Source organism: Pteropus medius, unplaced genomic scaffold (assembly GCF_902729225.1).
Source record: "Pteropus medius unplaced genomic scaffold, Ma_sr-lr_union100, whole genome shotgun sequence".
NCBI lineage: Eukaryota > Metazoa > Chordata > Mammalia > Chiroptera > Pteropodidae > Pteropus > Pteropus medius.
In genome coordinates, this window is record NW_024350924.1 from 10,460,119 (window position 1) to 10,487,178 (window position 27,060).

At 50.4% G+C, this 27,060-nt stretch overlaps 3 protein-coding genes across 13 annotated transcripts; 2 read left to right on the forward strand and 1 right to left on the reverse strand.

Annotated features, from left to right (window-relative positions):
* Positions 1 to 70: 70 nt before the first annotated feature.
* Positions 71 to 12,918, forward strand: POLR3C (RNA polymerase III subunit C). 2 transcript variants are annotated; one of them, XM_039841392.1, is made up of 15 exons: positions 71 to 219; positions 1,211 to 1,377; positions 1,906 to 2,161; positions 2,267 to 2,452; positions 3,505 to 3,593; positions 6,584 to 6,688; positions 6,819 to 6,911; positions 8,307 to 8,387; positions 8,641 to 8,692; positions 9,000 to 9,060; positions 9,524 to 9,674; positions 10,386 to 10,487; positions 10,623 to 10,672; positions 11,100 to 11,249; positions 12,684 to 12,918. In XM_039841392.1, the coding sequence occupies exons 2-15, from the start codon at positions 1,231 to 1,233 to the stop codon at positions 12,760 to 12,762; spliced, it is 1,602 nt and encodes a 533-aa protein (XP_039697326.1). In that variant the 5' UTR covers positions 71 to 219; positions 1,211 to 1,230; the 3' UTR covers positions 12,763 to 12,918. The 2 variants fall into 2 exon arrangements, with proteins under 2 accessions (XP_039697326.1, XP_039697327.1); XM_039841393.1 differs by lacking the exon at positions 1,211 to 1,377 and having other exon boundaries at positions 79 to 219.
* Positions 10,668 to 26,547, reverse strand: PIAS3 (protein inhibitor of activated STAT 3). Of its 6 annotated transcripts, none has more exons than XM_039841385.1 (18): positions 25,706 to 25,822; positions 24,494 to 24,535; positions 23,333 to 23,750; positions 23,094 to 23,178; positions 22,807 to 22,857; positions 22,479 to 22,569; positions 21,840 to 21,974; positions 21,508 to 21,613; positions 20,955 to 21,028; positions 20,660 to 20,820; positions 19,773 to 19,906; positions 19,524 to 19,692; positions 19,226 to 19,359; positions 18,999 to 19,036; positions 15,426 to 18,475; positions 14,536 to 14,644; positions 12,192 to 13,148; positions 10,668 to 11,229 (listed from the first exon to the last, which is right to left on the reverse strand). In XM_039841385.1, exons 1-15 carry the CDS (start codon positions 25,727 to 25,729, stop codon positions 18,209 to 18,211), a joined length of 1,929 nt encoding a protein of 642 aa, XP_039697319.1. In that variant the 5' UTR covers positions 25,730 to 25,822; the 3' UTR covers positions 10,668 to 11,229; positions 12,192 to 13,148; positions 14,536 to 14,644; positions 15,426 to 18,208. The 6 variants fall into 6 exon arrangements, with proteins under 6 accessions (XP_039697319.1, XP_039697321.1, XP_039697324.1 ...); XM_039841387.1 differs by having other exon boundaries at positions 15,407 to 18,475; XM_039841390.1 differs by lacking the exons at positions 24,494 to 24,535; positions 25,706 to 25,822 and adding an exon at positions 26,420 to 26,547.
* NUDT17 (nudix hydrolase 17) lies at positions 14,640 to 20,077 on the forward strand. 5 transcript variants are annotated; one of them, XM_039841401.1, is made up of 10 exons: positions 14,640 to 15,068; positions 15,258 to 15,441; positions 15,666 to 15,688; positions 15,804 to 15,896; positions 16,149 to 16,247; positions 16,471 to 16,607; positions 16,973 to 17,128; positions 17,211 to 17,358; positions 18,896 to 19,039; positions 19,660 to 20,077. In XM_039841401.1, exons 1-8 carry the CDS (start codon positions 14,877 to 14,879, stop codon positions 17,263 to 17,265), a joined length of 939 nt encoding a protein of 312 aa, XP_039697335.1. In that variant the 5' UTR covers positions 14,640 to 14,876; the 3' UTR covers positions 17,266 to 17,358; positions 18,896 to 19,039; positions 19,660 to 20,077. The 5 variants fall into 5 exon arrangements, with proteins under 5 accessions (XP_039697335.1, XP_039697333.1, XP_039697336.1 ...); XM_039841399.1 differs by having other exon boundaries at positions 17,211 to 18,579; positions 19,660 to 20,076; XM_039841402.1 differs by lacking the exon at positions 18,896 to 19,039.
* Positions 26,548 to 27,060: the final 513 nt, after the last annotated feature.

A 27,060-nucleotide genomic window follows, 5' to 3' on the forward strand; every position in this document is an offset into this window, starting at 1 on the left:
GGTCCTCCAACCTACCAACGAGAAGGGAGAGAGAGCGCCCCCGGAAACCACTGAAACTCTCGGCTAGAGCGGCTCACGTGTTCCCTGTTTCCGGGTCCGCCTCGGTGTCCGTCCTCCTGCAGGAAAGGGCGGAGAGCTCCCCGTCTGCCCCAGCGGTAGCCAGAGCCGCGCGAAGCCGCTGTGGGGACTTCGGTGGCATTAGGTTGCATTGACCCCGAGGTTAGTGGAAAATGCTATCTGAACGAGCAGCCCTGTCTCTCTGGACCAAGGCCCCAAGTCCCGAACGGGAACCTACGTGAAGGGAGTAAAGAGCCAGGAACCAAGTTCCTTGCAGATCCTTTCGAGGATGGCAAAGGGTCTGGGGATGCTTCCCCGAAAACATGTGGATTGGGATACCGAGGCTGAGAGGCAAAGACTTGCTTCTGAGGAATTAGGGGAAATAAATGAACGAACGTTTGGTAGCACTTATGATAATAAGGACGTGATTATATAGTCAGTCAAGCTGTTTCTGTTTGTATCTACTTTGTTAATAAGTAGAAATTTCAGAATTAAATACTGCCCTGCAGACAACACGCTTCATTTCCTATTTGAAACATCCTGTTGTGAAGCTCTCCTTGATCTCTCAATTTCTTTTTCTAAGTTGTCATTTCCTTTATGGACTGGGAATGACTGCCTGTTCACTCCCAGTGGCCTGTGATTTGGCCTTAATTCTTCCAAACAATAAAGAATAGACTTTAAGGTCTGTGACATTGCAAAACCATCTACACCTAATCTTTAAAGGAAATTAGAATCATACACAATCCCATAAAGATAAAGTGATGTATGGTCAGTCTTCCAGCCTTTTTTTCAATGCATACATTTTTTTCCTACTTATGGCTTTGTAGCCTGCTTCTTTCACTTAATGAACAATTTTCAATACTAGTACAGATTATATTGTGTGGGTATACCATAGTTATTAATTACTTGTCGTTAAACCTTACGTTGTTTCTAGGATATCAGTATTCTAAAGAGAACTACAGTAATACCTTTTTATTATTTCCTTAGAGCATAGTATCCACAACAAAGTTATTAGGTGGAAGGTATGCAAGATTTTAAGGTTTTGATATGTAATGTCAAATTGCCCTCCAAAGAGTACATGAATTTGTACTCAGCAGCTCTAATCTCAACAGAAAAGAAAAACTTTCTATCATACAGTCTTTTTTTTTCCTAGCTCTGAGACTCCTCAGTACCATGACTCAAGCAGAAATTAAACTCTGCTCTTTGTTGCTGCAAGAGCATTTTGGAGAGATCGTGGAGAAAATTGGAGTCCACCTAATCAGAAATGGCAGCCAGTCACTAAGAGTAATTGCCCATGACACAGGGACATCATTAGATCAGGTATATTTGGATGATATTAATTTGCTTTCATTTTATTAATCTCTATTACCTATCTTTGAATATTGTTACTCCCCACCTCATGAAGTGGAAAGGGAGGAAGCCTGCTGTAGGATCAGAACAATGTTATTTGGGGAAAAGAGGATGAGACTTAGGCCCCAAGATTCTGCTTCTCAAAGTGTTCCTGGCCCAGCATGGCTCTTCGGCAGATCTTTGCTCTTTCTTTGCCATACCTCATTCATTCATATAGAGCCTATTAATCTCAGTACTACCTTTAATGGAATGAGAATAGAGGGGAAATTAATTGTACCTTGAAAGATGCAGATCAGAGGAAGTATGAACATCATAGCAAAGAATCTTCCTGATTTCTTCCATTGACATGTGATTCTTACTAGCTAGTCCAATGGAGGGAGGAAAGCAGCACAGAAATTATCTGGCTATCTCCCGATGCTTAGTAAACTGTTGGACAAAACTTGCCCGCAGTAGTGAGCTGTCTTTGGATATTTCCTCTTTCTTTGGGGTCTTATCTAGGTAAAGAAGGCCCTGTGTGTCCTCATCCAACATAACCTGGTGATATATCAAGTGCACAAACGTGGCGTGGTGGAGTATGAAGCCCAATGCAGCCGAGTATTGCGAATGCTCAGGTACCCCCGGTATATCTACACTGCCAAAACACTGTACAGTGACACCGGAGAGCTGATTGTGGAGGAGCTGCTGTTGAATGGCAAAATGACAATGTCAGCTGTCGTAAAGAAAGTGGCAGACCGGCTCACAGAGACTATGGAGGGTTAGTACCATATCCACAGCTGTTAGCGAAAGAGATTGGCTGGCTGCAGGAGCGGACTCTCAGCTATCAGGCCATCTCACCTGCCTCTTTACTCCTGTCGTACAGATGGCAAGACCATGGACTATGCTGAGGTGTCAAACACATTTATGCGACTAGCAGACACACACTTTGTGCAGCGTTGCCCGATGGTGCCTGCCACTGAGAATTCAGACCCTGGGCCACCGCCACCGGCCCCTACTCTTGTCATCAATGAAAAGGACATGTACCTGGTTCCTAAACTGAGCTTGATAGGTAAGGAATTTTGACCCCTGGAATTGTGACTTGCTCTAATTATAGATTCTTCCTCAATGATTGTTGAATGAATGAATGAATGAATGAATCAAGCAGTTACATGTATTTACTCTGTGCCAGATACTTTGGTATAAAATAATGAAAAACCAACATGGTCTCTACCTTTATGAGGCTTAAGTCTAGTATAAGAAACATAACATTAATCAACCATGTAGATGTATAACAAACTGTGCTAAGTATTATGAAGGAAAACTGAAGTATTCTGCAAATATATAACATGGATCCAGACTTATCTGGGGACTTGGGGCATGTGCTTCTTCGAGAAAGTGGCACGTGAGCTAAGATTTAAAGCAAAAGTAGGATCCAACCAGTTAGGTAAGGTATGAAGAGGCACAGAGAATAAGCATTTTTAGCAAAAGGAATAGTATGTAGTGAGAATAAAAATAGAGTATTTGAGGAAGTAAAAGCAGGTCACTTAGTTAAAGCATAGTGAGCAAAGGAGAGAGAGCCGTGAGATAAGGTTAGGGAGATAAGCAGGGGTTAGATCATGTAGGACCTCACAGAGCATCTGGTTTTTATCCTAAGAGCAAAGGAAAATCACGAAAGGAATTTTAAGCAGGGAAGTGACATGTGATCAACCTGCATTTTTAAAATATTTTTCTGTGTGCAGAGAGGATAGGGCAAAGGTAAATGTAGACAAACCAGCAAAAGATGTCCAAGGGGTGAGGGAGACAGAGGTATCGGGAATGACATCTATGTTTCTGCCTTGCCCTTGTGGGGGGATGATGGCACTGTGCATTCACCATGAAAGGATACACTGGAGCAGAGGCAGTTTGAGGGCAAAAGATCATGAATTTCTTTTCGAACATGTTGAGTTTCAGATGACTTCATCGTTTACTTGACTTTCTTATAGCTACTCCGTCTCCTCAGCAGCTCCAACCTAGAGGCAGCTACAGATGTTCTTGGAATGGGGAGACACCTGCTCTCATGTGTGATCATGTCTTGTGATCATATGAGTTAGAGCCTAACTGTACGATTGTTTTATTTGGCAGGAAAAGGTAAAAGGAGGAGATCGTCCGAGGACGATGCAGCCGGGGAGCCCAAGGCCAAGAGACCAAAACATACCACAGACAACAAAGAGGTAACAGGGCTTCCTGGTTAGGAGTCCTCACCCTGAAGCAAGCCAGAAAGAGCAGTGAGATGAGCCCCGAGGGACCGAGGGACCGAGGGACTGTGAACTTTGTTAAATACTGGCCAGGAATAGACTAACGAGGCGTGAATTCCATTGCTGTCTCCCTTCTGAGGCTTAACTTCCATCCATCATTAGACAGAGGTAGCAGATTATGCAAAAAAAGGGGGCTGAAGGTGAAAAAATTTGTGTTATTCAGTATGGCTGGAACATAGAGCCTCATGGGAGCCAGTGGTGAGAAATGAGTCTAGAGAGAGATATGTATAGGCCTGAGCTCTTACAGTCAAGTGCCTTCTCAGCATCCCTATAAAGATGTCTAATAAGAATCTCAAAGTCAATATGGCCAAACAGAAGAATTGTTGTCCCCCACCCAAATATCTGCTGCCTCTTCATCTTTCCTCATCTTACTGAAGGACACCACCGAAGCCAACCACCTAGGACACCACCATTTGCTTAGGCCAAAGTCCTAGGAACCGTCCAGTCTCACAGTAAAACTTCTTTCCAAAATTACCTCAACTCCAGCTATTTCTCACCATCTCCACTGCTGTCACCGGAGCCTAAACCACTGTCATCTCTAGTCAGCACTTCGCCAACACTCTCGCAAATGGTCTCTCTACCTGCCTTCTTATCTATTTAGAGCCAAAATGACTTTCTAAGTTAATTTTTTTTTTTCTATCTCAACACATCGCTCGTTCAGACTCCTTTAATAGCGTCCCATTTGTCTTAGAAGAAACGCAAGTCTTGACTGCGGGTTGTTAAGCCTTACGTGAGCCGGGTCTTTCCGGGACGTGCTGGAGACGAAGCTCTCCAGCGCCAGCCCGTTGCGCTGTCCCTCTCGTTCACTGTGTTCCGGCTTCTTTCTTTCCGTTCCTCAAACATCGAACTCTTCCCAGTCTTCAGACTTGTCCCTTGGTCATCCTTCTGCTTTAAAGGCTTGTCCCAGACCTTCATGTATTTGCCTCTTTTTCATCGTTCAGCTCTCAGCTCGAATGCTATTTTCTTTTTTAATTTTTAAAAATTTTTTTTTCAAATGCCATTTTCTAACAGTTTGAGCACCATTGCCCACCCTCTACTCCAGTCACTACCACATTTTTCCATTTCATCGTCATAGCATTTATAAGTAGGTGAAATTATTTATTATTTGTGTACACGTTTGTCCTTGTACCCCCAATAGACCATACACTGCTCAAGGGCAATATCTTGACCCTGGCACCTGGAATAGTAGCAAGCTATCAATAAAATTATTTCTTAACTGACTAAGAGGTTTGGACTTTATCCTGAAGGCCAAGGTAGTCCTTGATGGATTTTAAGCAGGTGAATGAAATGGCTAGATTTGTATTTTAGAAAGGTTACTGGAGTACAGTGGTTCACAACTTGTACAATTCCATGGAGGGATTTCAGAGAATCCAGCTGTATTTGTGCATGTGCATTTTTCTGTAGAGCACTCCATAGGCTTCTTCAGAGTCAAGGGAATTGTGACGCCAAAAATATTTTTTTTAAAAAGTACTGCTCTTTGGGAGGAATGATGCAAAAGGAGCAAGGTTAAAAGCAGAAAACCCATCACCCTTTTGATAGCGTCCACTCTATTAAAAAGAAAAATGAAAAATAGGAGGCTAGTTTAGTAATCCAGGTGAGCCACAGTTAGAGCCTGCAGTGAGGTGATGATGGCAGTCAGGGTAAAGAAAAGGAGACATCCGATAATGTGAAGAATATATAGAACTTGGCAATTGGATGGTCAGTGAGGGAGAGCAAGGGGTTAGGGATGATACTCAACTACTCTAGCTTAAGAAATTGGGTTAGTTGAAATTTTGGAAAAGAACAGTTTTGGGGAACAGGTGCAAATGGCAGTTGAGTCTATGCATCTGGAGCTTCATAGGGAGTTCTAGAATGATGTAATAGATTCAGAAGTACATCAGTAATTGAAGCCTTGAGAGCAGAGAAAATCACCTAAGCAGAATATGTAGAACATAAACGAGGGCTATGAACAGAATCCCAGGGACACCAGCATTTACAGGTGGTTTCTGGAAAGGAATCTGTGGAGACTGAGGAAAAGTAGCCAGAATGATTAGGGGAGCACCAAGAAAGAATGGTGTCACAAAATCCAAGGGGCCACATAGAGTTAGGAAGGAAAAAATGTTCTACCCCGTCCTTATGCTTCAAAAGATCAAATAAGGTCGGAACTGGACAGTATTCTCTCAACTTAGCAACAAGCTGGTCCTGGGGGCCTTGGCATCTCTCGGTCTAATGGTGGCAATGGGTTAAACACATCGTGGATGGGGATACAGCTAGGATGGCCATCTCTTTAAGAAGCTTGGCTTAGACAGAAATGAAAAGGAGAGAAGGCATAATGTTGGAGAAGAATTCTTTAAGAGTAAAAAAGATCTGGACAAGGTAAAGGCTGATGGGAAGAAGACAGCAAAGCGGCTGAAGATTTGGAGCAGAGGAGGGAAGGCTGCTTGAGCTGGGACCCTGAGAATGCAGGACGGGGCGAGATCTAGTATACCGGTGTGGGCACTAACCTTAGGTGAAAGGAGGAACATTCCCGCACTGTGATAAAAGCGGTAAAAATACAATTTTTTTTTTTTAAAAGGAAAACGCGGTAGGGATATGTACACAAATTTGAATGAATTCTGGCCTCCTGGCTTCTATTTTTTCTCTGAAATGAGAGTCAAGGTCATTTGCTAAGATTGAGAAAGGCGAAGTAAATGAGAGATTTGGGGATACTGGAGGACGGTCAAAATATAAAATAGAGGAAGACTGGAGTGGGCTTAGAGTATCTGATGATGTTGGAGAGTACGGGTTTGTTGTAGCACCGATCCACATGACTGGGTGATTTTTCTGCAACCAATTTGTTGCTTCCGTGTCAGAAAAGAAATGGTGACCAGTTCAATCCCAGCTCCTCACTGCATCTAGACGTTTCTCTATCCTTTTCTCCTCCCCAGCCCATTCCAGATGATGGGATTTATTGGCAGGCCAACCTCGACAGATTCCATCAGCACTTCCGAGACCAAGCCATTGTCAGCGCAGTCGCCAACAGGATGGACCAGGTGATATCTAAGTGGGTGGGAGAGTAGCCATCAGAGACATTCACTTATTTGTCAGATGTGGCCATTGGCATTTAGCCAGAGCCAGCGCAGCAGAGCAAATTCTGAAAGCCGGTCCGCTTTTCAAACCCAGACCAGCAGCGAGATTGTGAGGACGATGCTCCGGGTGAGCGAGGTCACCACCCCGTCTGGCGCCCCCTTCACACAGCCGCTGTCTTCCCATGAGGTGAGTGCCGCATTCTTACACCACTTTTATATCGTCATTATCATACGTACAGCCTGGGGTTAGGTTGAGGTCTGAGCCTTAAAAGAGTCTCTGTTGTTTGAGATGGGACCGGGGTTCTATTCCGGGGGTGGGTACTGAAACATTTGGTCTCTTGGGATCCAGCTTTTAAAAATCTAAACCATTCCCTTAGTCAGAGGACAAGCTGTTCCTGTTCTGAGAATGCACCATTTGGAACCTGAGAGCCTTGGTGCTCAGGATATTATTTGGCTCCTTATAGTTGGGTTTTGGTTTTTTTTTTTCGGTATATTTTATGTATTTTCTTTTCTTTTTTTTCTTTTTTCTTTTTATTTTTTTAGGAGAGGCAACCCTTGGCTGACCTCACAGATTGCAAGGACCTTGTCAGTTTACAATCCCTTATTTTCTTTTATTTTTTACACCTACAGTACCTGGTCTTCCTAGGTGGTCTCCCATCCAGGTACTAACCAGGCTTAGCTTTTGAGATCAGACAGGATCGGACTTGTTCAGGATAGCATGGCTGTAGACTATTTCGTGTATTTTAAATTTGTTTTTAATATAGCTGTTTCTTCAAATATTAATATTTACTATTTCAAGAATGTTTATATTCTATTACTTTGATAATTATATGTATCCACATAAAATATACTTATTTCTTTATATTACTTATTTTAAAAAATTTAAACTTATTACAAACAAAAAGTTCAGTTTTTTTCTGATGACAAAAGTAATTACATGACTATATTCAAACAGCATAGAAATGTATAGTTTTTTAAAAGTTGTAGTTCCCCAAACTTTCAGGAATGTTGGCTGTATTCTATATCTTATTGTGGGCGGCAGTTACATGCATCTATACAATCGTCAGCACTCAGCTTGAACCCTTAACCTGTGCTTCTTATCATATATAACGTACCTCAGTTTAGATATATATATATATATAGTTGTGCATAATCCCAGGCCCAGAGATCCCTGTTAATAGTTCGATACTTATCTTTATTAAGATCTCTTTTTAATGTATCATTTCACACTTATATAGGTATATGTATATTTTTTAACCAAAAAAATAGATTATACTCTCTATACTGTTCTCAACTTACATTTTTCATGACAGTATAATGTAAACCTTTTCATGTCGGTATCTATAAATCTGTCCTATTCATAATGGCCATGTCATATTCCACCTAACAGCTATTTTGTACTTTATTTTAATTCCTTATTATTAGACGTTTGGATGATTCCTAGATTTCTACTTTTACAAACAACGCTACTGTATTTTTGGACATTTTCGTACCTGTGGTATCTAAAGTTAAAACATCTTTATTTCAGTAACGTCAGCAATCTGAAGTTCCCAAACCCATTTGCACTGTTTCTTCTCCGTAGATCTTCAGATCCTTACCTGTTGGCTATAACATCGCTAAGCAGGTTCTTGATCAGTACCTCACTCTGTTGGCAGATGATCCAGTAAGTCTGTTTCGGCTTTTTTGTTTGTTTACTTCTCTTTTCTGCTGTATTCGTGATTTATTTCTGCCACTGATACCTGGCATTGTTCTGCCGAACCCTCGTTCTCTACCGAACCAACTCAGACGGTTTCTCCACCATCTTCCGAGAGGAGGGTCGCCTGCTGCAGACTCTTGGCCAGATTTGCTCCTTCAGAAACAGAACCAGTTTCTATTCAGTTAACTCCCTCTCTGTCTCTCTCTCTCTTTTTTAACAGCTAGAGTTTGTTGGAAAGTCTGGCGACAGTGGCGGCGGAATGTATGTCATCAGTATCCTTACCGGCTGTTTCCTCACAGGCAGCCAGACTATGAAACAGATTTGATAATATTTAGGATACTAAATATGTTAGAAAACTGGATTAATACATTAGTGATAAAGAAGTAAATTTTAGTTAAGCAAATTCCTGACATAAACACCTTAGTTAATTAAGGTTTTGAAATGTTTATAAAACGTAAATGAGACCAATGTGAAAAACAAAATAACGTTTAACTTTTAAATTAGAGACTTGGGAACGAAACTAAGATCACAATGCCCAGGCCAGAACATTACTGAGTGACCTTAATTCTCTACAAAAAGACCTGCATAAGGCTCTAGGATCCCTAGCCACAGCCACGCTGGAGTCGGTCGTCCAGGAGAGGTAAGGGGGTCCCCCCGACTGGGGTGGGGGGTCCAACACGTCCTTTCCACGCCCCATTCGAATGAGTAATTTGATCGTTATGTAAACAACCAACATAGGTGCACCTTGGCACAGCTTGGCCCGTTTTCCCCCAGCCTGCTGTGGATCCCATCTACTACTACTCTCCACCCTAAATATCCTCCTGCTTAATTCCGAGTGATGCCAGTTAACCAGCCTTCCTAAAGCCTTTACTTCCCAGCGCAGGAACTGAGGCACTCAAGTGCCTCGGCAGTCGGTGACTACCTTAGATCAGCAGGACCGTCACCAGCCTGTGGAGCTGTGAAAGATGCTCCGATCACCCTTTCTCTCTGCTCCTGGCTCTGCTCCTGGCTCAACACATGGAAACACAGCAACTGCCATCTGAGCCTCGGAGCTAAAGCTAATCTACATTGGTATGCCATTTGCTTTCTTCATTCCTTTCCAGATTTGGGTCTCGCTGTGCCAGAATATTCCGTCTAGTTTTGCAAAAGAAACACCTGGAGCAGAAGCAGGTAGAAGACTTTGCAATGATTCCAGCAAAGGAGGCAAAGGATATGCTTTATAAGATGCTCTCAGAAAATTTCATATCACTCCAGGTAACCATTGGTGTCAAGACTGCCAACCAGCAGAGCTGGTGTAGAGTGAGAGAAACTCCTGAGGCAAACACCCTGTACCTCAAGCGAACTCTTCGCCCAGCTCTGAGACAGAAAAGATTAACAGAGACATAGAAAGCACTTGAAAGATAATTGTGGCGCTTTAACTGGCCTAGTAAAGAAAGAGGACCGCCAAGATACCACCCCAGAATCACCCTACCTTTTTTCTATAGCTTTTAGTCCCTGCGATTTGTCCTTTCTTAAGCCTTAAGTTTATTACAGGTTAAATCTATCAACAGTATCTATGAGGAAATGGATAGAATGGATTTTGGGGTCAGAATCACAGCTCTACCTCTTATCCAGTTACACTGAGCAGATTCTTCACCATCATTTTTCCTGTCTATAAAATGGTAATAGATGGTGGAATTACGTGGTTTGTCGTAAAGATTCAGTACAAGCTACCTGGCATCGAAGAGTTGCTCAGTGAAATGTGAGTTGCCTTCTCTTTCTTCCCCACTCAGGATGGGGAAAAAATGGGCAGCCCAGCTCTCCACATGGCTTATTATGTCATAAACACAGATGCTGGACGACTGTGGGAGAGGAAACTATATGTGAACGAGGGGGCTAAGTAGCTCCGTACGGGACAAGTGTCTACTTTGCCAGTTGTGAAGAACAGTATAATTTTTTCTTATTTTTCTTTCTATGGACAAATAGGAAATTCCCAAAACACCAGACCATGCCCCATCCAGGACCTTCTATTTATATACAGTGAGCATCCTGTCAGCTGCCCGAATGTTGCTGCACAGGTGTTACAAGGTAACTCCTGGCCCTCCCCCCACCCCCTCCGCACAGACAAGTCACACCCTCATGCCCCTCTTTCGCCATTTTACCTGAGCTACTTAAATAGAAATAGAATTATATGCATTTCTTATCTTTCTTCTCTCTCCTCAGAGCATAGCCAACTTGATAGAAAGGAGGCAATTCGAAACCAAAGAGAACAAGTGAGTAGCATTTTTAGTTGAGTAATTAAGTACATTTTTCAAGGTCAAAGGCTTGCGGGGAAGCTTCCTCTAGAAATAGAAACCAAGAAACAATAACCAGGCTAGTTGCCTTGAATTGTTGGCTTAGGTTGGCATAAATCATGCATTACTCTACACTTTTCTAATATACTGCCAATAAAATAACTTTGTGGATTAAATTCATGAGAAATGTACAAACTGGCACCAAACTTAAAGTGCAAGTGAGAAGCAGTAAGAGTTTCAGGAGTGAAGTCACATTTCTAATTAAGTTTGCAGAAAACATCCTTGGAGAAGGGCATTATCCACTTTGACCAGGAACGTGGTAAAAGGGGGGTTATGTCCCAGGGCTCAAGGGTAGAAGAATCTCCGAGGCTAGGGGACGGGCCTCAGAGCTGTGTTTGTCTGACAGGCGTCTACTAGAAAAGTCTCAGCGGGTAGAAGCCATCATCGCGTCTATGCAGGCTACAGGCGCAGAGGAGGCACAGCTACAAGAAATAGAAGAGATGATCACAGCCCCTGAGCGCCAGCAGCTAGAGACCCTGAAACGTAATGTCAACAAGTAAGCATCACGCGCTTCAAACCTGTTTCAAACTACATTCTAGACAAATCCACCTCAACATCCTGCAACCCCTCCAACTTAACACGAGCAAACCTAAACTCGCTGTCTTCTTTTCCAGCTCAGTTGTCAGAATTTAATCCACCTATTTTCCAAAGCTAAAAACCGAAGACATTCTCAGCTCCTCCTCCCCCACCACACACACTCCTGTTCACCGAGGTGATTGAATTTACTTCAGGAATGTGTCTCTAATCTGGCCTTGCACCCTGGTCCCCATGCAGGCCTTAATCACCTCTTTCCTAGATCTTCACAATCGCCTCCCTTTTCAAACCATCTCTTACATGTTCTCAAAGTTATTATCTTTAAAGTGGTTGATAGTATCGCTCTCCTCCTTTCAATGCTTTATCAACTCCTATATTTGCAGTACAAAGACCAGACTCCTTGGCGTGACATATAGAGCCTTTTACAGTTTCATAGTTGCCTGTCTCCATCTTTTCTTTTTACTCCTTACCAGGCGCCTCAATAGGAATCGCTTTCAGTTCGCAGATCTCTTTGGGGAATATTACCACCTTAACGGTATTAAATCTTCCAACCCATGAACAGGGGAGGCCCGTCCATATATTTAGGTCTTTAACTTCTTTCAATGATGTTTTGTCATTTTTGGTATTCAAGTCTTGCAGTTCTTTTGTTAAATTTATTCTTTTTTGATGCTATTTTAGCATTTTCCTAAGTTCATTTTGAATCATTCATTGTTAGTGTATAGAAATAGAACTAATTTCTGTGTTTTGATTTTATATCCCACAACTTTTAAATTTGTTTATTGACTCTAGTCCTTTTTTTTGCAGATCCTTCGAGATTTTTCTATATATAGGATCGTGTTGTCTATCTAGAAATAGCTCTACTTCTTCCTTTTCAACCCGAATGCCTTTTATTTCTTTTTCTTACCTAATTGCCCTGGCTAGAACCTCCAGGAAATGGTCGAATGGAAGTGAAAAGCAGACATCCTTGTCTCGTTCCTGATCTTAGGGAGAAAGCTTTTGGTCTTCCACCATCAGCGTGATGTTGGCTGTGGGGTTTTCACAAGCGGCTTAAGTCGTGTTGAGGAAGTTCCCTTCTATTCCTGTTCCTAATCAGCCTCAGCCACTCTCAGCTTCTATTTGAAAACATACTAGGTCCTTTTACACCTGTGCCTTTAAACGTGCTAGTCTTTCTCCTGGTTGCACATTGGACTGTGACTTCTCTCAGGACATAGGCTATATCTTTTGAGTCCTCAGCAGTTTCCACAGTGTCTGGCATATAAGAGATGCTCAGTAAATGGGAGAATGATCTGCTTTCTAGCCATTACTGTCAAGGATAAGCAAGCAGTTCTCCCTGGCCACACCCAGGATGTGCTAGTGGATGTTCAGTCTGGGCAGATGCTTTCACTTTTTCACTCAGGTTGGATGCCAGTGAGATCCAGGTGGATGAAACTATCTTCCTGCTGGAGTCATACATCGAGAGTACCATGAAGAGATAATGACCCAGAAGAAGGATGTTCCTTAAAAGATCTGGGGGATTGGAAGAAAAAATAAAGGAGGTGCCTGGATGCATTCTTGGCAGTGGGATAAGTAACAGAATCTTGTACGGAAGCTGTATCCGACCACCTAGAATACACCAGAAAGAGTTTGGCATATTTTTTTAAATTTGCTGATCCTGTCTTCAACCCAGCACTATATTCTTCCCTCCTCAAATCTTAGCAGGATAAAGAACCTTAAAATCAACTAGATGAATCATCTATCAGACGCATCAGTTCCCACCACGAAGTCAGCCCAGCCCGTGGGTGAACATCCTTGGCAATGGAAGAAACTTCTTAAGCAGGTCGTTCCATTTTCAAAAGACAGCTGTTCTTTGTTACCCTGTAATCTGAAACACACACACTATGTAAGGCAGTGGTCCCAACCTTTTTGGCACCAGGGACCGGTGCTCCTATGAGACTCTAACGCCTGATGATCTGAGGCGGAGCTGAGGCAGTGATGCTGGCACTGGGGAGTGGCTGCAGATAAAGATGAAGCTTTACTCACTGGCCTGCCGCCCATCTCCTGCTGTGCAGCCCGGTTCCTAACAGGCCACAGACTGGTACCAGTCTGTGGCCCGAGGGTTGGGGACCCCTGGCATAGAGAATGTGAAAGACTACCACCAAGGGGGGTTGAAAAGCTATTTTTAGGGCTTTCAGATGGATTGGCTCAATCACACTAGAATCTATGGCTAGAAGCCACATTAGCTAGCTCTAGGCTTCTAGCACATCTGAAATTATGTATGTAGAACACTTAGGATAATGCCCCACGTTTGGTAAGTAACAAATCATTGCCCTACTCTTCATGGTTCCTTAAAACGACCTCTTAAGTTTTCTCTCAGGACTGTGGTTAATACCGTTCATGTAATTTGTCACAGCAGCTTCATTTCATTTAAAGTAGTTTTATAATCTGTGGTTTCTTTCTACTAATGTTCTCTCTAGTTCATTTAACATTTGAGTGTCAATTAATTGCTAGCCACTAGATTAAGTATAATACAGAAAATAAATAAGATAGCATCTCTGCCGCCAAGCCATTCACCATCATTTACTGAGCACCTATTATGTGCCCAGTACTGGGCCAGGCCCTAAGGACACAAAGATGACTAAGCCTTGAGCATACAGTCTGGTGGGATGAGTCAGCTAAATACAAAGAAGTATTGGAGGGCCATGGCGGATAGTAGTATATATCGAGAGGCCACAGGGGAAAAGGTCGGGCAGGAAAGGGAGCACAGAGAAAAGTGACGATCCGTAGTTTGAAAGATGGGAATTTGCCGGGTGGAAGGGGGAAAGGATCCCAGAGGAAAGGAGAGCCTGGTTCTTGAGGGAACTGCAGATAGGGCGTGACTAGGAAATAGGGCATGAATCCGGCCAGAACTGAGGCTGGAAGACAGGCAGGGGCAGGGGCTGCTGGGTCCTTCCTGCAGTGTGTTAAGGAGCTTCTATCCTGAGAGCGATGAGAAGCAAAATGATCAGATTTGTGTTTTAGAAAGATCGCTGACAGCACTGTAGAGAACAAATTGGTGGCTATTTGGAGACTTGCCACATCTCGGGCAGAATATGAGGAAGGCTTGAATTAGTCCAATGGAGGCTGGAGAGTAAGACGTGGATCTGAAAAAGTTTAAGGAGGTAGAATCTGCTGCACTTGGTTGCCATTTGCGTGAGAATGGGGGGCGGGCAGTTCAGAATCTCTCCTGGGTGTCTGGTTAGGAGACAGATCGAGTTAATTCCAGGCCATACCTGCTGTAACAGGTGGGCGGAGTGCTGTGGAGGTGTGCTTAGAGTTAGTCCATGGCTGGTGGGAGGTGACAAGTGAGTCCAGAAGTCATTCGGTCTGGGGATCATTGTCCTAAACACAGAAATGAGAAGAGAAGAGGAGCCGAGAATTTAGAGAGGGTCTCCTGGGGGGTTCTCCTTTTTGTCATTTGTTAACATTACACCTATATCTCATCCCCAAGTGTTAGGCCTGAATTTCCGGGGACGTTGGGGAAGCCTGGCTTCCTTCCCACCCCGCAGACCGAGGGGAGGCGCTTCTGGGCCACCAGAGGGCGCCGAGCGGGCCGCAGCGACAGAGCCACGTTATGGCCGCGGCGCGCGTGCTGCTGCTCCTGTCCGGGCGCCCGGAGTCGGTGGGCTTCGCGCAGAGTGTGTGTGGCCTCCTGGGCGCGGGGCCCGGGCCCGGGCCGTGGCCCACGCATTGCGGCTGGAAGCGGGGACAGCTCCTCCTCTCGGACGGGCCGTTCCCGGGCGCCTCGGCCAGGCTTCCGCTCCAGGTGGGGAGCAGGGCCCCGGCGGGCGGAGCGGGCGGAGCGGGCGGCCGCCGGTGCCGCCTGGGGCCGGGGCGAGAAACCCGGGGCCGGCCCGACCGCCCCGACGCGGCCTCCTCCCCGTCGCGCGGTGTCCCCGCTTTTGAAATCCCGCCCGCCTCTGAGGACCTAACCCTAGCGGCTCCCTCCCACCAGCGATCCCCTTTCTGCCCTTTCGCGGCCCTGGACCAGCAACCCAGGCCTCCGGGAACGGAGCTGCCCACCGGTCGGGGTGTGGACCTGGGTGTGGCCGTCATTCTGCAGTCCAGCGACCAGACCGTCTTGTTGACCCGAAGGACACGCACCCTCCGCGTTTCCCCTAACCTCTGGGTGCCTCCAGGTGAGCGCCCTGAAGACTTGGCCCCAAGTCCAGGTGAAAAACGTGCCCTTCACGGAACAACGCTATTCCCAGTCTCAGGACAGGGAAATAGGCCCGGAAATGTGGCCTGTGGCCTAATCACAGGACGCTGCGACTGCATCTGCGCCCCCTAGAGGGGGCAGTGTAAACAGTGAGGGAGACCTTTCAGGACCACCAGCATCCTACTGCGCCCACTCTTGTTGCAGGTGGGCACGTGGAACTTGAAGAGGTAACCAGTCAACTGACCCAACCTGCACCCCTCCTTGAACCCAGAGGCCCAGCGGGACCACCCTGGGTGTGGGCGGGGCAGACTTGGCCTCTGACCCGCCCTCCCTCCCTGCCAGCTGTTGGATGGAGGGCTTCGAGAGCTGCGGGAGGAGAGCGGAATACAGCTACCCGCCGGCCAGTTCTCTTGGGTCCCTCTGGGGTTATGGGAGGTGAGACAGAGACCTGGGAGAGGCCCCTCCCTATCTAAACAAGAACAAATTCTAACCCGCTGAAGCCCATAGAACAGCCCTACCTGCTCTGGCTGCGGGGAAAACAATGGAGAGTGGGGTGGGTGGTTTGCAGTCCAGTCCCCGATCCTCACCTGTGTCCCTCTGGCGCCACCTCCACCCTGTTCTTCCTCAGCCATATTTACAGTCTCAAAAAAAGACAGGAAGTTCTCACTTTCGCTGTTTTCTTCTCAGTCTGCCTATCCTCCTAGGCTGAGCTGGGGTCTCCCCAAATACCATCACATCATTCTCTACCTACTTGTGATCTCACAGGAGTCAGAGCAGCAGCTGCAGGTAAGGCTGGCAGCGGAGGAAGGAAACCGGGGCTCAGGAGGCCCAAGCAGAATGGTGCTTCTGACTGTGACCAAGGTGGGGGAGGGGGCGAGTTGGCGATAACCAAGAAATCCAGTAGCCTCTCCCCCTGCCCCAAGTTTCTCTCCATGCCACCTGTGGGTAAGGCTGTGACCAGGCCCCCCAGGAGAGGCCATGATGGGGGGATCAACATATCTGGCCCCAGGCCCGGATCCAACCAAACCCAAGTGAGGTGAGCGCCTTTATGTGGCTGGGAGCAGATGTAGCAGCTGCAGTGGCTGCTACAGAGGACGGGACAGAGACACCCAGACTCCTCTCCCAGGAACTGCCACCCTCCGTCCTGTAAGTACGAGCTCCCTGACCCTCCCACACGACACACACTGACAAGTTCAGTTTCTGTCTCCTCCGGGGGGAACTCTGGGTGGTGGGAGAGATTTAGGGGGTGAGTTGGTCAACTGATAATGGAGAGAAAATGAGATCAACGACACGGCCCATCAAACTCCGGCTCTGACTGGCTGGCACTGAAGACCTAGGTTTGCGTCCCCCTCTCCCATTGGGACAAGTCATTTAACCCTCTTCGAAATGTTTGTTTCTGTTAAGTGAGGTTAACACCCGCCCAGCCCTGTGATACTCGGGTGGGTAAGATGACAATGGACATGGAAGTGGGCCAAGCCACTGGCACAGCCCAGACAGCTGTCATTATGCAGTGCAATGGAACTAGAGGACGGAGCAGCTCGACCTCTGGCCTTGCCCATGTCCACACTGCTGCGGACGACCCCAGCCACCACAGAGGACACAGAGAGAGTCAGCACGGGGACCAAGTTCGCCCTCGGGCTCTGGCTGCAGCATCTGGGCAGGCAAAGGTGAGGGCTGGGGGATGCTTGGTGGGCGTGTGGGAGAGGGAAGGAGGAAATCCCCAGTGTGACACCCCCCTCCTTGTAAAAGTGGAGCTCACGTGGACCCAGGGTGTGCCAAGGAAGCGCAGAACACGGACCCCTGACCCACAAACCAGGGATCCAGAAAGCCAAGTGCGTGATCCCCTCCCCAGCCCACCTCCGTGACACTCACAGAACATTCACAACCTTTATTATGGGTAAGAACTTTGCTACAACTTTGGGAATAAAAAGTAAAATTACAACAGAGGTCCTAGGCCCTGGAGGAGCCTGAAAAAGGCGCGTGAGGAGAGCGCGAGGGCCCTCCCACCTCCCGGGAAAGGTGCAGGACGAGCCAGACCTACCAGGGGCAGATGCTCTGGCCCCAGGCTGCTTGGCTAAGAAACATCATGAACTTAAATATATAAATAGAGGCCCAGGAGACAGGCCCCCGCTCCCAAAGCCCTGGGGATCGGGGCTAAGGCCTGTCGCCTCCTCAGTCATACTGGGAAGCAGGAGGTGGGGGAAGTCATCTTTGGACGTGTTTTGGTTTTTCCTGTTTATGTACAAAAATCTGCAACCCAAAATAGAGTTCTCTATCCACGAGTCTGCCTGTCTCAGTTTCTCCACCTTTCTGTTTGGCCAAAGAGGACGGAATGGACACGAAGAGACAGCGGCTGTGGGGAAGGAGCTGAGCCGTGGGTTTGGGGGACGGAAAGAGAGGGCATCTGGGGGACACCCGAAGGGCCTCTTCCCCATGAGGCTCTAGACAGTCAAGGCCGAGGATTCACCTCACACTGCGCCCCATCTGCCCCCCACTGCCTAGGTTAGCAGACCCAAAGGACTGCCCACCATCTACAGAACAGTTCCGAAAATAGAACCCAAATGTCCTTAAAAAGAGGTTAAATGTTAATCCTTCGGGTGCTGGCTTTGTCAGGCAGACATGAGGCCAAAAACAAGTGTCCATGAAGGTCTTTCTGGCCTTTGGCCAAACCCCCGAGGGGTGACAGTGGCCAGGGGTCTGGACTCCATAGCACTGGGGGACAGTGAAGCTTCCGTAATGCAGGGGACTCAGTCCAGGGAAATGATGTCTGACCGGCAGCCAGCCAAAGAGGGACCTGAGGGCAGGGGTCCTCCGTGCCCCTCCCTCAGGGCCCCCCCAGGAGCCACGATGCTACTGACACGGCCAGGAGGGGGTGCTGGAGTAGTGCTGCGGTGGGAGCTCCCCAGTGCCGGGGCTAGTGGGCCCAGGAAGTGGGAAGGGGTCCCTCGGTACTGGAAGAAATGGCCAAGGGCATCCTGTTCATCTAGCGAGGTGATGACGGAGGGGCCATAGTGCTGGGAGGGATCAAGGGCACAGTTTCAGCGTTCATCCTGACTTTACCCGCCTCCCGTCACTCAACTCAGAGCTATGGGCTACATCCACCCCTCCGGACCCCAAGGTATCTGAGAAGCAGCCTGTCTCTGGCCCTCCCCACCTCCCCACACCCCAGCATGACTCCCCACCTGGAGATGCCCCTCCAGCCCGCTAGGTTCTTAGCCTTGTGGGCGTCTAAAACACGTGGGCTGTCCGGCTGGAGAAGGCGCAGCGCCCAAGTGCAAGTGCACGGGCGTGGGGGTGAGCAGGCGGGGCGGGGCTCTAAACCCCGAGACAGGACGGTAATGAGGAAGGCCCAATGGGAATCTGAGGAAGTCCAGGTGGGGCCTGGGAGGGAAATAAACCGCTTGCGTCCTGCCCCCTTTCCCTGGGAAAAACAGACTTAGGTCTCCAGGGAAAATGAGAGCGGGAGGGTGCCCACTAGTGCCCAGAAAAGAGGCTTCAGAGATCTGAGATCTTCAAGGGAAGAGAAGGACCACTTACCTGACTCTCAGTCTGAAGAAAAGAAAATAAATCTAAACCTGGTAGGAAAAAAAAAATTAATATCAACCTCCAGTCTGACCCCTTCACTGCCAGAAAAACCCAAAGAAGCTCCTTGGACTGTGGCCCTTTGCAAAGACAACCAGAAAGCTCTGAAAAGGAGCAGGGGTTCTGACCTGGTTCTGGGGAGGACGTGGCAGTATAGCCCCACCTTGTGATCAGTGTCCTACCTTGGATGTCGGCCCCCAGTGGGAAGGCGGGTGGGTACTCGGGTAATGGGAGACTGGACAGGAAATCCCCGCCCAGTGTGCCCATAGCTGGGCTCCGTAGCACCGAGGATGGCTGGTGACTGGATGTCAGTACCCTGTGAGGGAAGGAAGGAGCTGGTAGCCAGCGAACCGCGCATGCCCTCACCCAGCTCAGCCTCCCAGGTGTCCTCTCTGCCCCAGGCTTTGCCCAGTGACCAGAATGCTTTCCTGACTTCTTCCTCTGTCCCTTCCGCTACAGACTCAGCCTATTTCCTCATACCCTTTGCTTCCAGGTAGGGCCGGGATGGCAGCTGAGGTGACAGGACAGTGCTTCTTGCTTGGGGGCAGGTCCTCCTCGTCTGATGAGCTTTCTATTGTCAAGTCAATAACTTCAACCTTCTTCTTATTCTCTGAAGGATTGCCCTCTTGGACTGGGCTATACTGGAGGCCTATGGGTGGTAAGAAGACTGTGTCTCAGAGAAGAGGCCATCTAAGACTTAGCTCAGCTGGGAGACAAGGGGTCACTCACCATCCAGCCCATACCCTGGCGGGGGGCAAACCTCAGATGCCTCCTTCTTGGGTTTCATTGGGCACCAGGATCCATCTTCCATGAACTGGATCTCATCACAATCCGAGCAGGAATTAAGAATCTCCATGAATAACCTGGGGGAGGGGGGAGAAGGGACTTCATGGGGCTGAGAGAGGGCCGGGACAGTGGCTGAGGATTCTGCAACCCACCTTCCTGAACCTCAGTTTCCTCATCTGTAAAGTAGGGCTTATCCACCCTGCTGACCTCTCTGAGTTGTTAGAATCAAATAAAGTATATAAAAGAGCTTTGCAAACTTCAAATGCTACATTTTAAACTAAATACATTCTAAACACCTACTTCATGTAGCACTAGGGCCAAGACGAAAGGAGCAGAGATACGGGGACTCCATAAACTATCTTAAAAAGGGAACAAGAACCACAGGCTCTGGAAGGGGATGAGAAGCAGCTGGAGCAGCACATCGGCCCTCAAAAGAACTTCCCTGCTGTGCTCGGTGGGAGGTCAGGTAGTTGTTACAGGTGACGATATTACAACCGCTCCATAGATAGGTTACAAGCCAATGTATCTATACGTTACAACACTTCGATACATTGGCTCTGCCGCTTACTAACAGAACTTTGAGCAAAATACTCAATCTCTCCAGGCCTCAGTTTCCTCACCTGTAATGACAGTACCTAGATCACAGGGTTACTATGAGGATTCAATGAGATAAGGCAGGCGAAGAGCTCAGCACTGTGTTTGGTGTATAGTAAGTCCTCAGTGTTGGAGATATATAATAAAAGGAGCAGACTGTGGGGGTGGGAGAGGCGGGCGCGGGGTTCCTAGTGACTGTCCCAGGTAGGAGGAAGCAGAATGCAGACTGGCCCTACCCATCAATGATAAGAGAGTCATAGGGAGCCTTCTTGTCGCACACAGGACATGTCCATGTCGGCTTCTTCTCATTCATCTGTAGATATAGGGCAGCATCGAAGCTCTGCAGGTGGGCGCAGGTGAGGGCGCGACAAGGGACAGTCAGGCGCATCTTCCCTAGCTGAGGAGAGAGGAGTTCTCTGGTCAGAGTCCCCGTAACCCCCAGAAAGCCTCACTCTAGCAGCCCAAGGAACCCTCCTCTGAGTCCGGACGCTTAACGCACCCTCCACCCCATCTCTGCTCCTTTGTACCCACCGGGCACATGAGTGACACCCGGAGACTCGTAGTGGCCACCTCACTGTCCGGGTCAGCGGTCAATTTCTCCTTGACTGAAACAAGAGTGAGGCCAGAGCCACGGGGTTAGCAAGGCTAGAGGGGCAGCTGAGATGTCACGTGGGGTGGTCTGGGACCTGGGTGACGAAGGCGGGGCTGGGGAGGGAGATTTCCCCATCCCTGGGTGGTACTATGGCAGAAATGACCTAGAGGGAATTATAGCATCACGAGAGGGTTACACTGGATGGTCCTTAAGACTGTCCAGTCTAGAGAATGCAGACTCCAGTGGGGACGGAGTGGGGGTCTGGGAGGTGCAAAGCAGATGTATGACTGGGAATGCGAGGGTGTCACTCAGTGCCTGGGATGGTCTGACCTCTTGACCGCGAAGACTGGTTAGGGGGTCGGGGAGGGCTGGGGTCAATGTGACAGGTGAGGTCGATTGTCGTGAGAGGTATGGACTTGATTATAAGGGCTGGAGGGCCAGGAGGACTTGGATCCAGATCAGAGCGGCGAAGCAGGGCAGGATGTTACTCACTCAGCGCCCGGGAGTGGTCGGGGTTCCGGATGCCCTTTGCTCTGAGTTTCTGTAGAAGGGTCCCTGCGGTCAACTGCCTCACCAGGTACACGGACAAGGAGTAATTCTACTTGGAGGCAGGGCGGGGGTGGGGGATGGGGAGAGACGATTAGCCTCTGCTTTGCCCACCAACACCCCCCACACACACTTTGTCACATAAAGACCAGAGACAGCAAGTTAAGGCAAAGAGACCATAAAAAGGAAGAAGTTTCCCGAACCCAGGACACCGGGCAGTACCCCTCAACCCCGCAGGCTCCTCCAGCCCCCCGCTCCCCCACCTCAGCTGTACTCACCCGTCCAAACTCAGAAGACCAGTTGACCACAATGGTGTTGGGAACCGTGGCCGAGAGTCGAGCCAGGGGTGTGATGTTGATGGGGCGGCTGGGCCTCTTGGGCTCCGCTCCGTTCTTGGTGGGGGGAAGGTAGCCCTGCGGAAGGGAGGGACTGGTCAAAACATCTTGTTTCGGGCTAGTCAGTCCCCGGAGAGAAGGCTAAGCTCACGCACCGACCAAGGAGAGGGGGCCCATGCAGTGATTCACAGAACTGGGGCACTATCCAAGGGCTGTGTGTGAGATTCACTCCTGGGGGGGGAAGGAGACCTTAGTCACTGACCAAGGAAACCGGAACCCACTCACTGAGTTCCGGAGGAGGAAGAACAGAACAGGGACGCCCCATACTGTCCAGCTCTCACTTCTGGGGTCATCACTCCTGAGAAGTCTTCCCTGAACCTTTGGGTTGAACAAAAGTCCCTCCTCTGGGTTCTGACAGAACCCTTGTTCAACACTATCTTAGAACTCTCTAGAGTACAGTGATTCGATCAGCAAACTGAGCACCTACTGTGTGCCAAGCATGTCTCTTTCATGACAGGTTTGTAGGGAACGTTCAGGAACTGAAACAGGGAAGGGGTCACTGCAGAAGAGAAGAGCATTTACCGGCAGGGGGCACAGTTTCCCATTGACCTTGACAAAGAGGTTGGGGGGGAAATAATCCTCTTGGGGGCAGCTGGTCTCACAGAGACAGAACCTGGGAAGAGACGAGAGCGTATGAAAGGGCGCGAGGCAGTTCCTTGAGCTGAATCTGGCAGAGAGGCAGGAAACCTCAGAAAATTAGTCATGGGTATATGTAGGCCTCAGCATCCAACGAGAGACCCAGGGCTGGGTGGAGGTGGCAGAGCGGGGCCATCTCCCAGGAGTATCTGTCATACCCGTATTTCATTCCCACCCCCAATGGGAGCCTGACGGGAAGGGAGGGTCGACTCACCTTAGCTGCACCTGTATGGTATAATCGCATTTGGCTCCTGGCAGAACCTCTCTGTAACAGGGAAGGGGAGAGAGAGGCGTGAGAAAGTGGCCCCTGACGGGCAGCGGTGAACAGAGGCACAGAAGTTAGATGTCCAGGGGTCAGCGAAGAGACATACGAGAGAATGAGAGACGACACAGGTGCAAGAGGACGGATAGGGAGGAGAGCGAGACAGAAGAGAAGAAAGCCAGAGAGTGAGGCCAGGGGTGATGACCCGCGGATGGCACAAAAGGCCTGAAGACACGTACCTGGATGTGAGAATCTGCTGCACTTGCTGAGGGGTGAGGGCAAAGGTAAAGTGCGCTTCCTCAAACCGCTGGCTGGAGGTGGATGCTGAGGACAGAAAGGGGTAGTTACTCCCAAGCCCACACAAAGGCAGCCACAGAAGCTGCCCCCACCCCAGGCTGCTGATCCCGCAGGACTAAGGCCTAGGAAGGGCTTGGAGGCGTGCAGTCCGGGAAGACTGAGGGACCACGGAGAGCCGTACCGAGGGTGGTGGGCCGGATGAGCTCCCCGTAGACTTCATAGAAAGGCAATGGTTTCATGGTGACATCGGGGTGCACAGGCTGGGGCAGAGGGGGGTGCATGTCCACTTCACGCTTAGGGCCCAGCAGGGTGCCAGGGGCCAAGAGGGCCGGGGGGATGGGAGCTAGAGGGCCAGGGGAGCCTACAGGAGGGGTGCCAGGGGGCAGAGAGAGCAGGGAGAGGTCCGAGGGCCCCAGGGTCTTCCGGGGGAAGCGTCGGCGGTAAAGCTCCTTGATCTTCATCTGGACGCTGGGGGCACAGCTGGACTTGAGAAGGTGCAGGGCCTTGGCCAGGAGCTCGTGCTTCCGTCCACTCTTGTTCCGGCCAGCAAAGCCGAGGAGCACCTGGAGCTCAGACACCCGGAAACTCATCACCATGTGCTGTGGAGAAGAGAGAAGCTTGAGAATCCTACCTTACACAGGCCTGTCCTACCAAGGACGCTGGGGCTGAGCCCCCAGATGGGCAATGCCACCTTCCCACCAGCACTGATCAGAAAGATGCTTTGCAGCCAGTGGATTACTGCCAGACAGTCAGCCTGGCCAAAGGGATATCTCAGTCCCATTTTAGCAACCCTCAAGTCAACCTCACCACTATCCCCAGGGTTTGAACGACCCTACCTCTCTGTGCCTGGAAGTCGACCTGGCTGGGGCAGAGGGCAGGGTGCAGACAGCCAGCCATGCTCAGGCAACCTGAGTCACCACAGCCTCCCACCTCCATCCCTGCCTGGGGCCTGGACTTGCCTTTAAGCTGCTTCTCATATCCCCTGATATTTCTCAGGCCCTCAGACCCATCTCAGACCCATCCCAGGCCCCTGGGAAGAGGTTTCAGGCCAGACAACCCCACAGGGAAGACAGGGGCCAGGTGGATGGAGGCCCGCCCTTCCCCACGGCCCACCCCTCCCAACACCTCAATCCACCTCGGCCATTTTCTCCAAGCCTCTGAAGCTTCTGTGGCCAGGGTTTCAGGTCAGGTTCAATGTTCATAACTTCCCCAAATCCTTTCTCAGGGTATTTACATAACCACCCCTCCCTCAGTCCTATTTTTCTGGAGGGGAAACAAGACCAAAACTTGGAGTGAGGTGGTTAACAGTGAATTGTGGAGTCCAAGTATCCTTCCTGTTTACCTGTTTACTCCACCTGCCAGGAACGAATATCCTGCTTCTCTCCTTCATAGAGAAAAAAGAGTGATCCTCCCACCCCCTGCCTCCACGGGGGTGGAAGAGGAGAGGGCATATCTCTAAACAGAGGCCCCAGAAGGACGAGAAGGCAGGCGGCCCACAGCCAGGGTGAAGAACCTCAAGCTCTCCTAAAGGCGGCTGGGCCTGGTGACTGCACCTATGGCTCCATCTCAGAAGGAAGAACAAAGCCAGGAGGTGAGGGGAGGAACCCCAAGGTTTTCCTAAGGTTCCCTGAGATGTCCTCAGACATGGTTACTCTCAAGGCTGTGTGGGAGGGCACCAGAAGCTCTCTCCTTAAAGGACTCCGACCTGTGACTCTCTAGGAGACGGTGCCACGGGCAGGCCTTGCCAGCCCTCCGCGTGTCTTCCCCTCATAGGACGCTTCATGGCTTTGGGCCCTTTTTGAGGACTGGGATGAAAAACTTGCCCCTCTACCTTTCTGCCCATCCTATTTCCTCTGCCCTGTCTTTATTTACCCGTTGTCTCGGTCAAGACTCCCCCTTCCTATCCTATAGTTCCACATTCCCCAGTCTCGGCCCAGAGATACCCACTCAACGAGGCCGGACTTTCCCCGGGGGCTCGGGGATGCTCCTGCCCCACCCCTCGATCTAGCGCCCGCACAGCCCCGCCCCCTAGATCTCAGCCGCCCACTGGTACTTCCCTAGACTCGGCTCCCAGGAGCGGCACTAAAGCCTCTCTCAGCCGCATTTCCCGGAGGAGGCTCCCGCACGGCTGCCCCCCAGTCCCACCCCTGCATCTGGCCCCACTGTCGCATCCTCTGCCTTGGATCGACTCAAAGGCCCTTGCGCCTCTACAGCAGGTCTTCTCCCCGGCCCCTCCCCCCCCTGCATCTGCCCTTACCAAGGAGTCTCTCCTCCTGACTCTGCCCCCTCATGTCCCTGCCCCTTTGCGCTGCGGCGGCCTGCAGCAGCTGGTGGTCCCCGCCCCATCTTCTCTTCACATTCGCCCTGGCGGCCCCGCCCCCGGGGCCCGGCCGCAGCCCCTTCCCCGCCGCAGCCGCCGCTCGCATCCCCAGCAGCCGGTGCCCGCCACGTCTCCAGCTCCCCCCCGAGCCCTCAGCGCCCAGTCCCCGTCGCTCCCCCGACTCGGGGGACCGCCGGGCTCGGTCCGGATGGGGATGGGGGAGGGGGCCGGTACCTTTAATTCGCCCAGCTCCGCCATCTTGAGACATCGCAGGCGCCCGAGCCCGAGCCCGAGCCCAGGCCCAGGGACCGGCGCACAACTCTCCACCCCGGCGCCGGCCGCAACTGGCGCCTGCTCCGCCCCGTCCGGCCCCTACGCCTCCCCCTCGCGGCCCCGCCCGCCGGGCTCGGACGAGCCCCGGCCCCGGCCCCTCCCACCACTCCGGCCCCAGCCCCGCACGTCTTTGGCCGGGATGCCAGACGGGTGGACACGGAGGGAGTGCACGGCCCGAAAGATCGCGGGGTCCCCGGGCGCAGAGGGGAGGAGGCGGGCCACGGGGGCCGGGGGGAGGGGGCTCTGCCACGCCGGAGTTGGGAGGGGATGAGCTTTCAGGGGGCCAAAGAGCCTCGAAATACCGAGGGAAAGTATCGAGAACGGCTACCTCTCAGGGAAATGGGGGAGGGGGAGCGAAGTTCCAGAACAGCCCCCTCTCCCTCTCTCCAAGTTTAACCAGCTAAAAGCTAGAGTTCTGCCAACTCGGGAAATGGGCGAGATCCATTTTAGGGGAGCTATGGAGTCGTGAATAGGTCATTTCAAGACGGCGGTTCCCAAGCTTTCGCCCCCCGTCCGCCCCGCCCGCCCCCGCCGCCAGCCACGGTGCAGCTCGGGGTCCGGCCGCCGCGCTCGAACTTGGCAGCAGAAAAGTTTGGTGCGCAGAGCGTGACTTACCGGCACGGCGGCGGGAAGCGGGGAGGGCGCTCGGCCGGGGGGCTGCGGTGGGGGTGGGGCCGGCGCGGCTCCCGCCGGCTGCACGGCTGGACGTCGGTCCGGCGGCTGGACGCAGCGGTCGCAGCTCCGCCCGGCCCCGCGCTCGGGCTGGGGCCGCCCCCTCCCGGGTAAGCCCGCGGGGAGCGCGGAGCAGAGGGAGGGGCGGAGTCTGAGGCGGGAGAGGGAGGGACTCGGAGGCTGGCGCTGGAGACATTAACTCCTCGAGAGAGTGGGTCCGGAGAGTGGACATCCTTGGAGCTCAGCATTTGCACTACCACTCTGCCCCCTCGCGCTGGTGTACGGGTTCGGGGCTGGAGGCGTGCTGGACATGAGGCAGCGGGGACCAGGGATCTGACCGCGTGAAGAGGTTCCTACTTGGACAAGACTCTCCCTGGGGGAAAGACCTGGGCTGCTAGAATCCAAAGCGTACCCAAGCCCTAACTCTCCCTGTGGCTTCCCACCCGCTACCCCAAATACACGGACGGACACCAGAGACCTCGCACCTTTGGCGTAGCTGAAGGGGTACAGAGGGGAGGTTTTCTTGGCCCGAAAGAGCGTCTTTCTGCCCCTTTCTGATCTGCTTTCCCTCTTTCAAAGCTTTG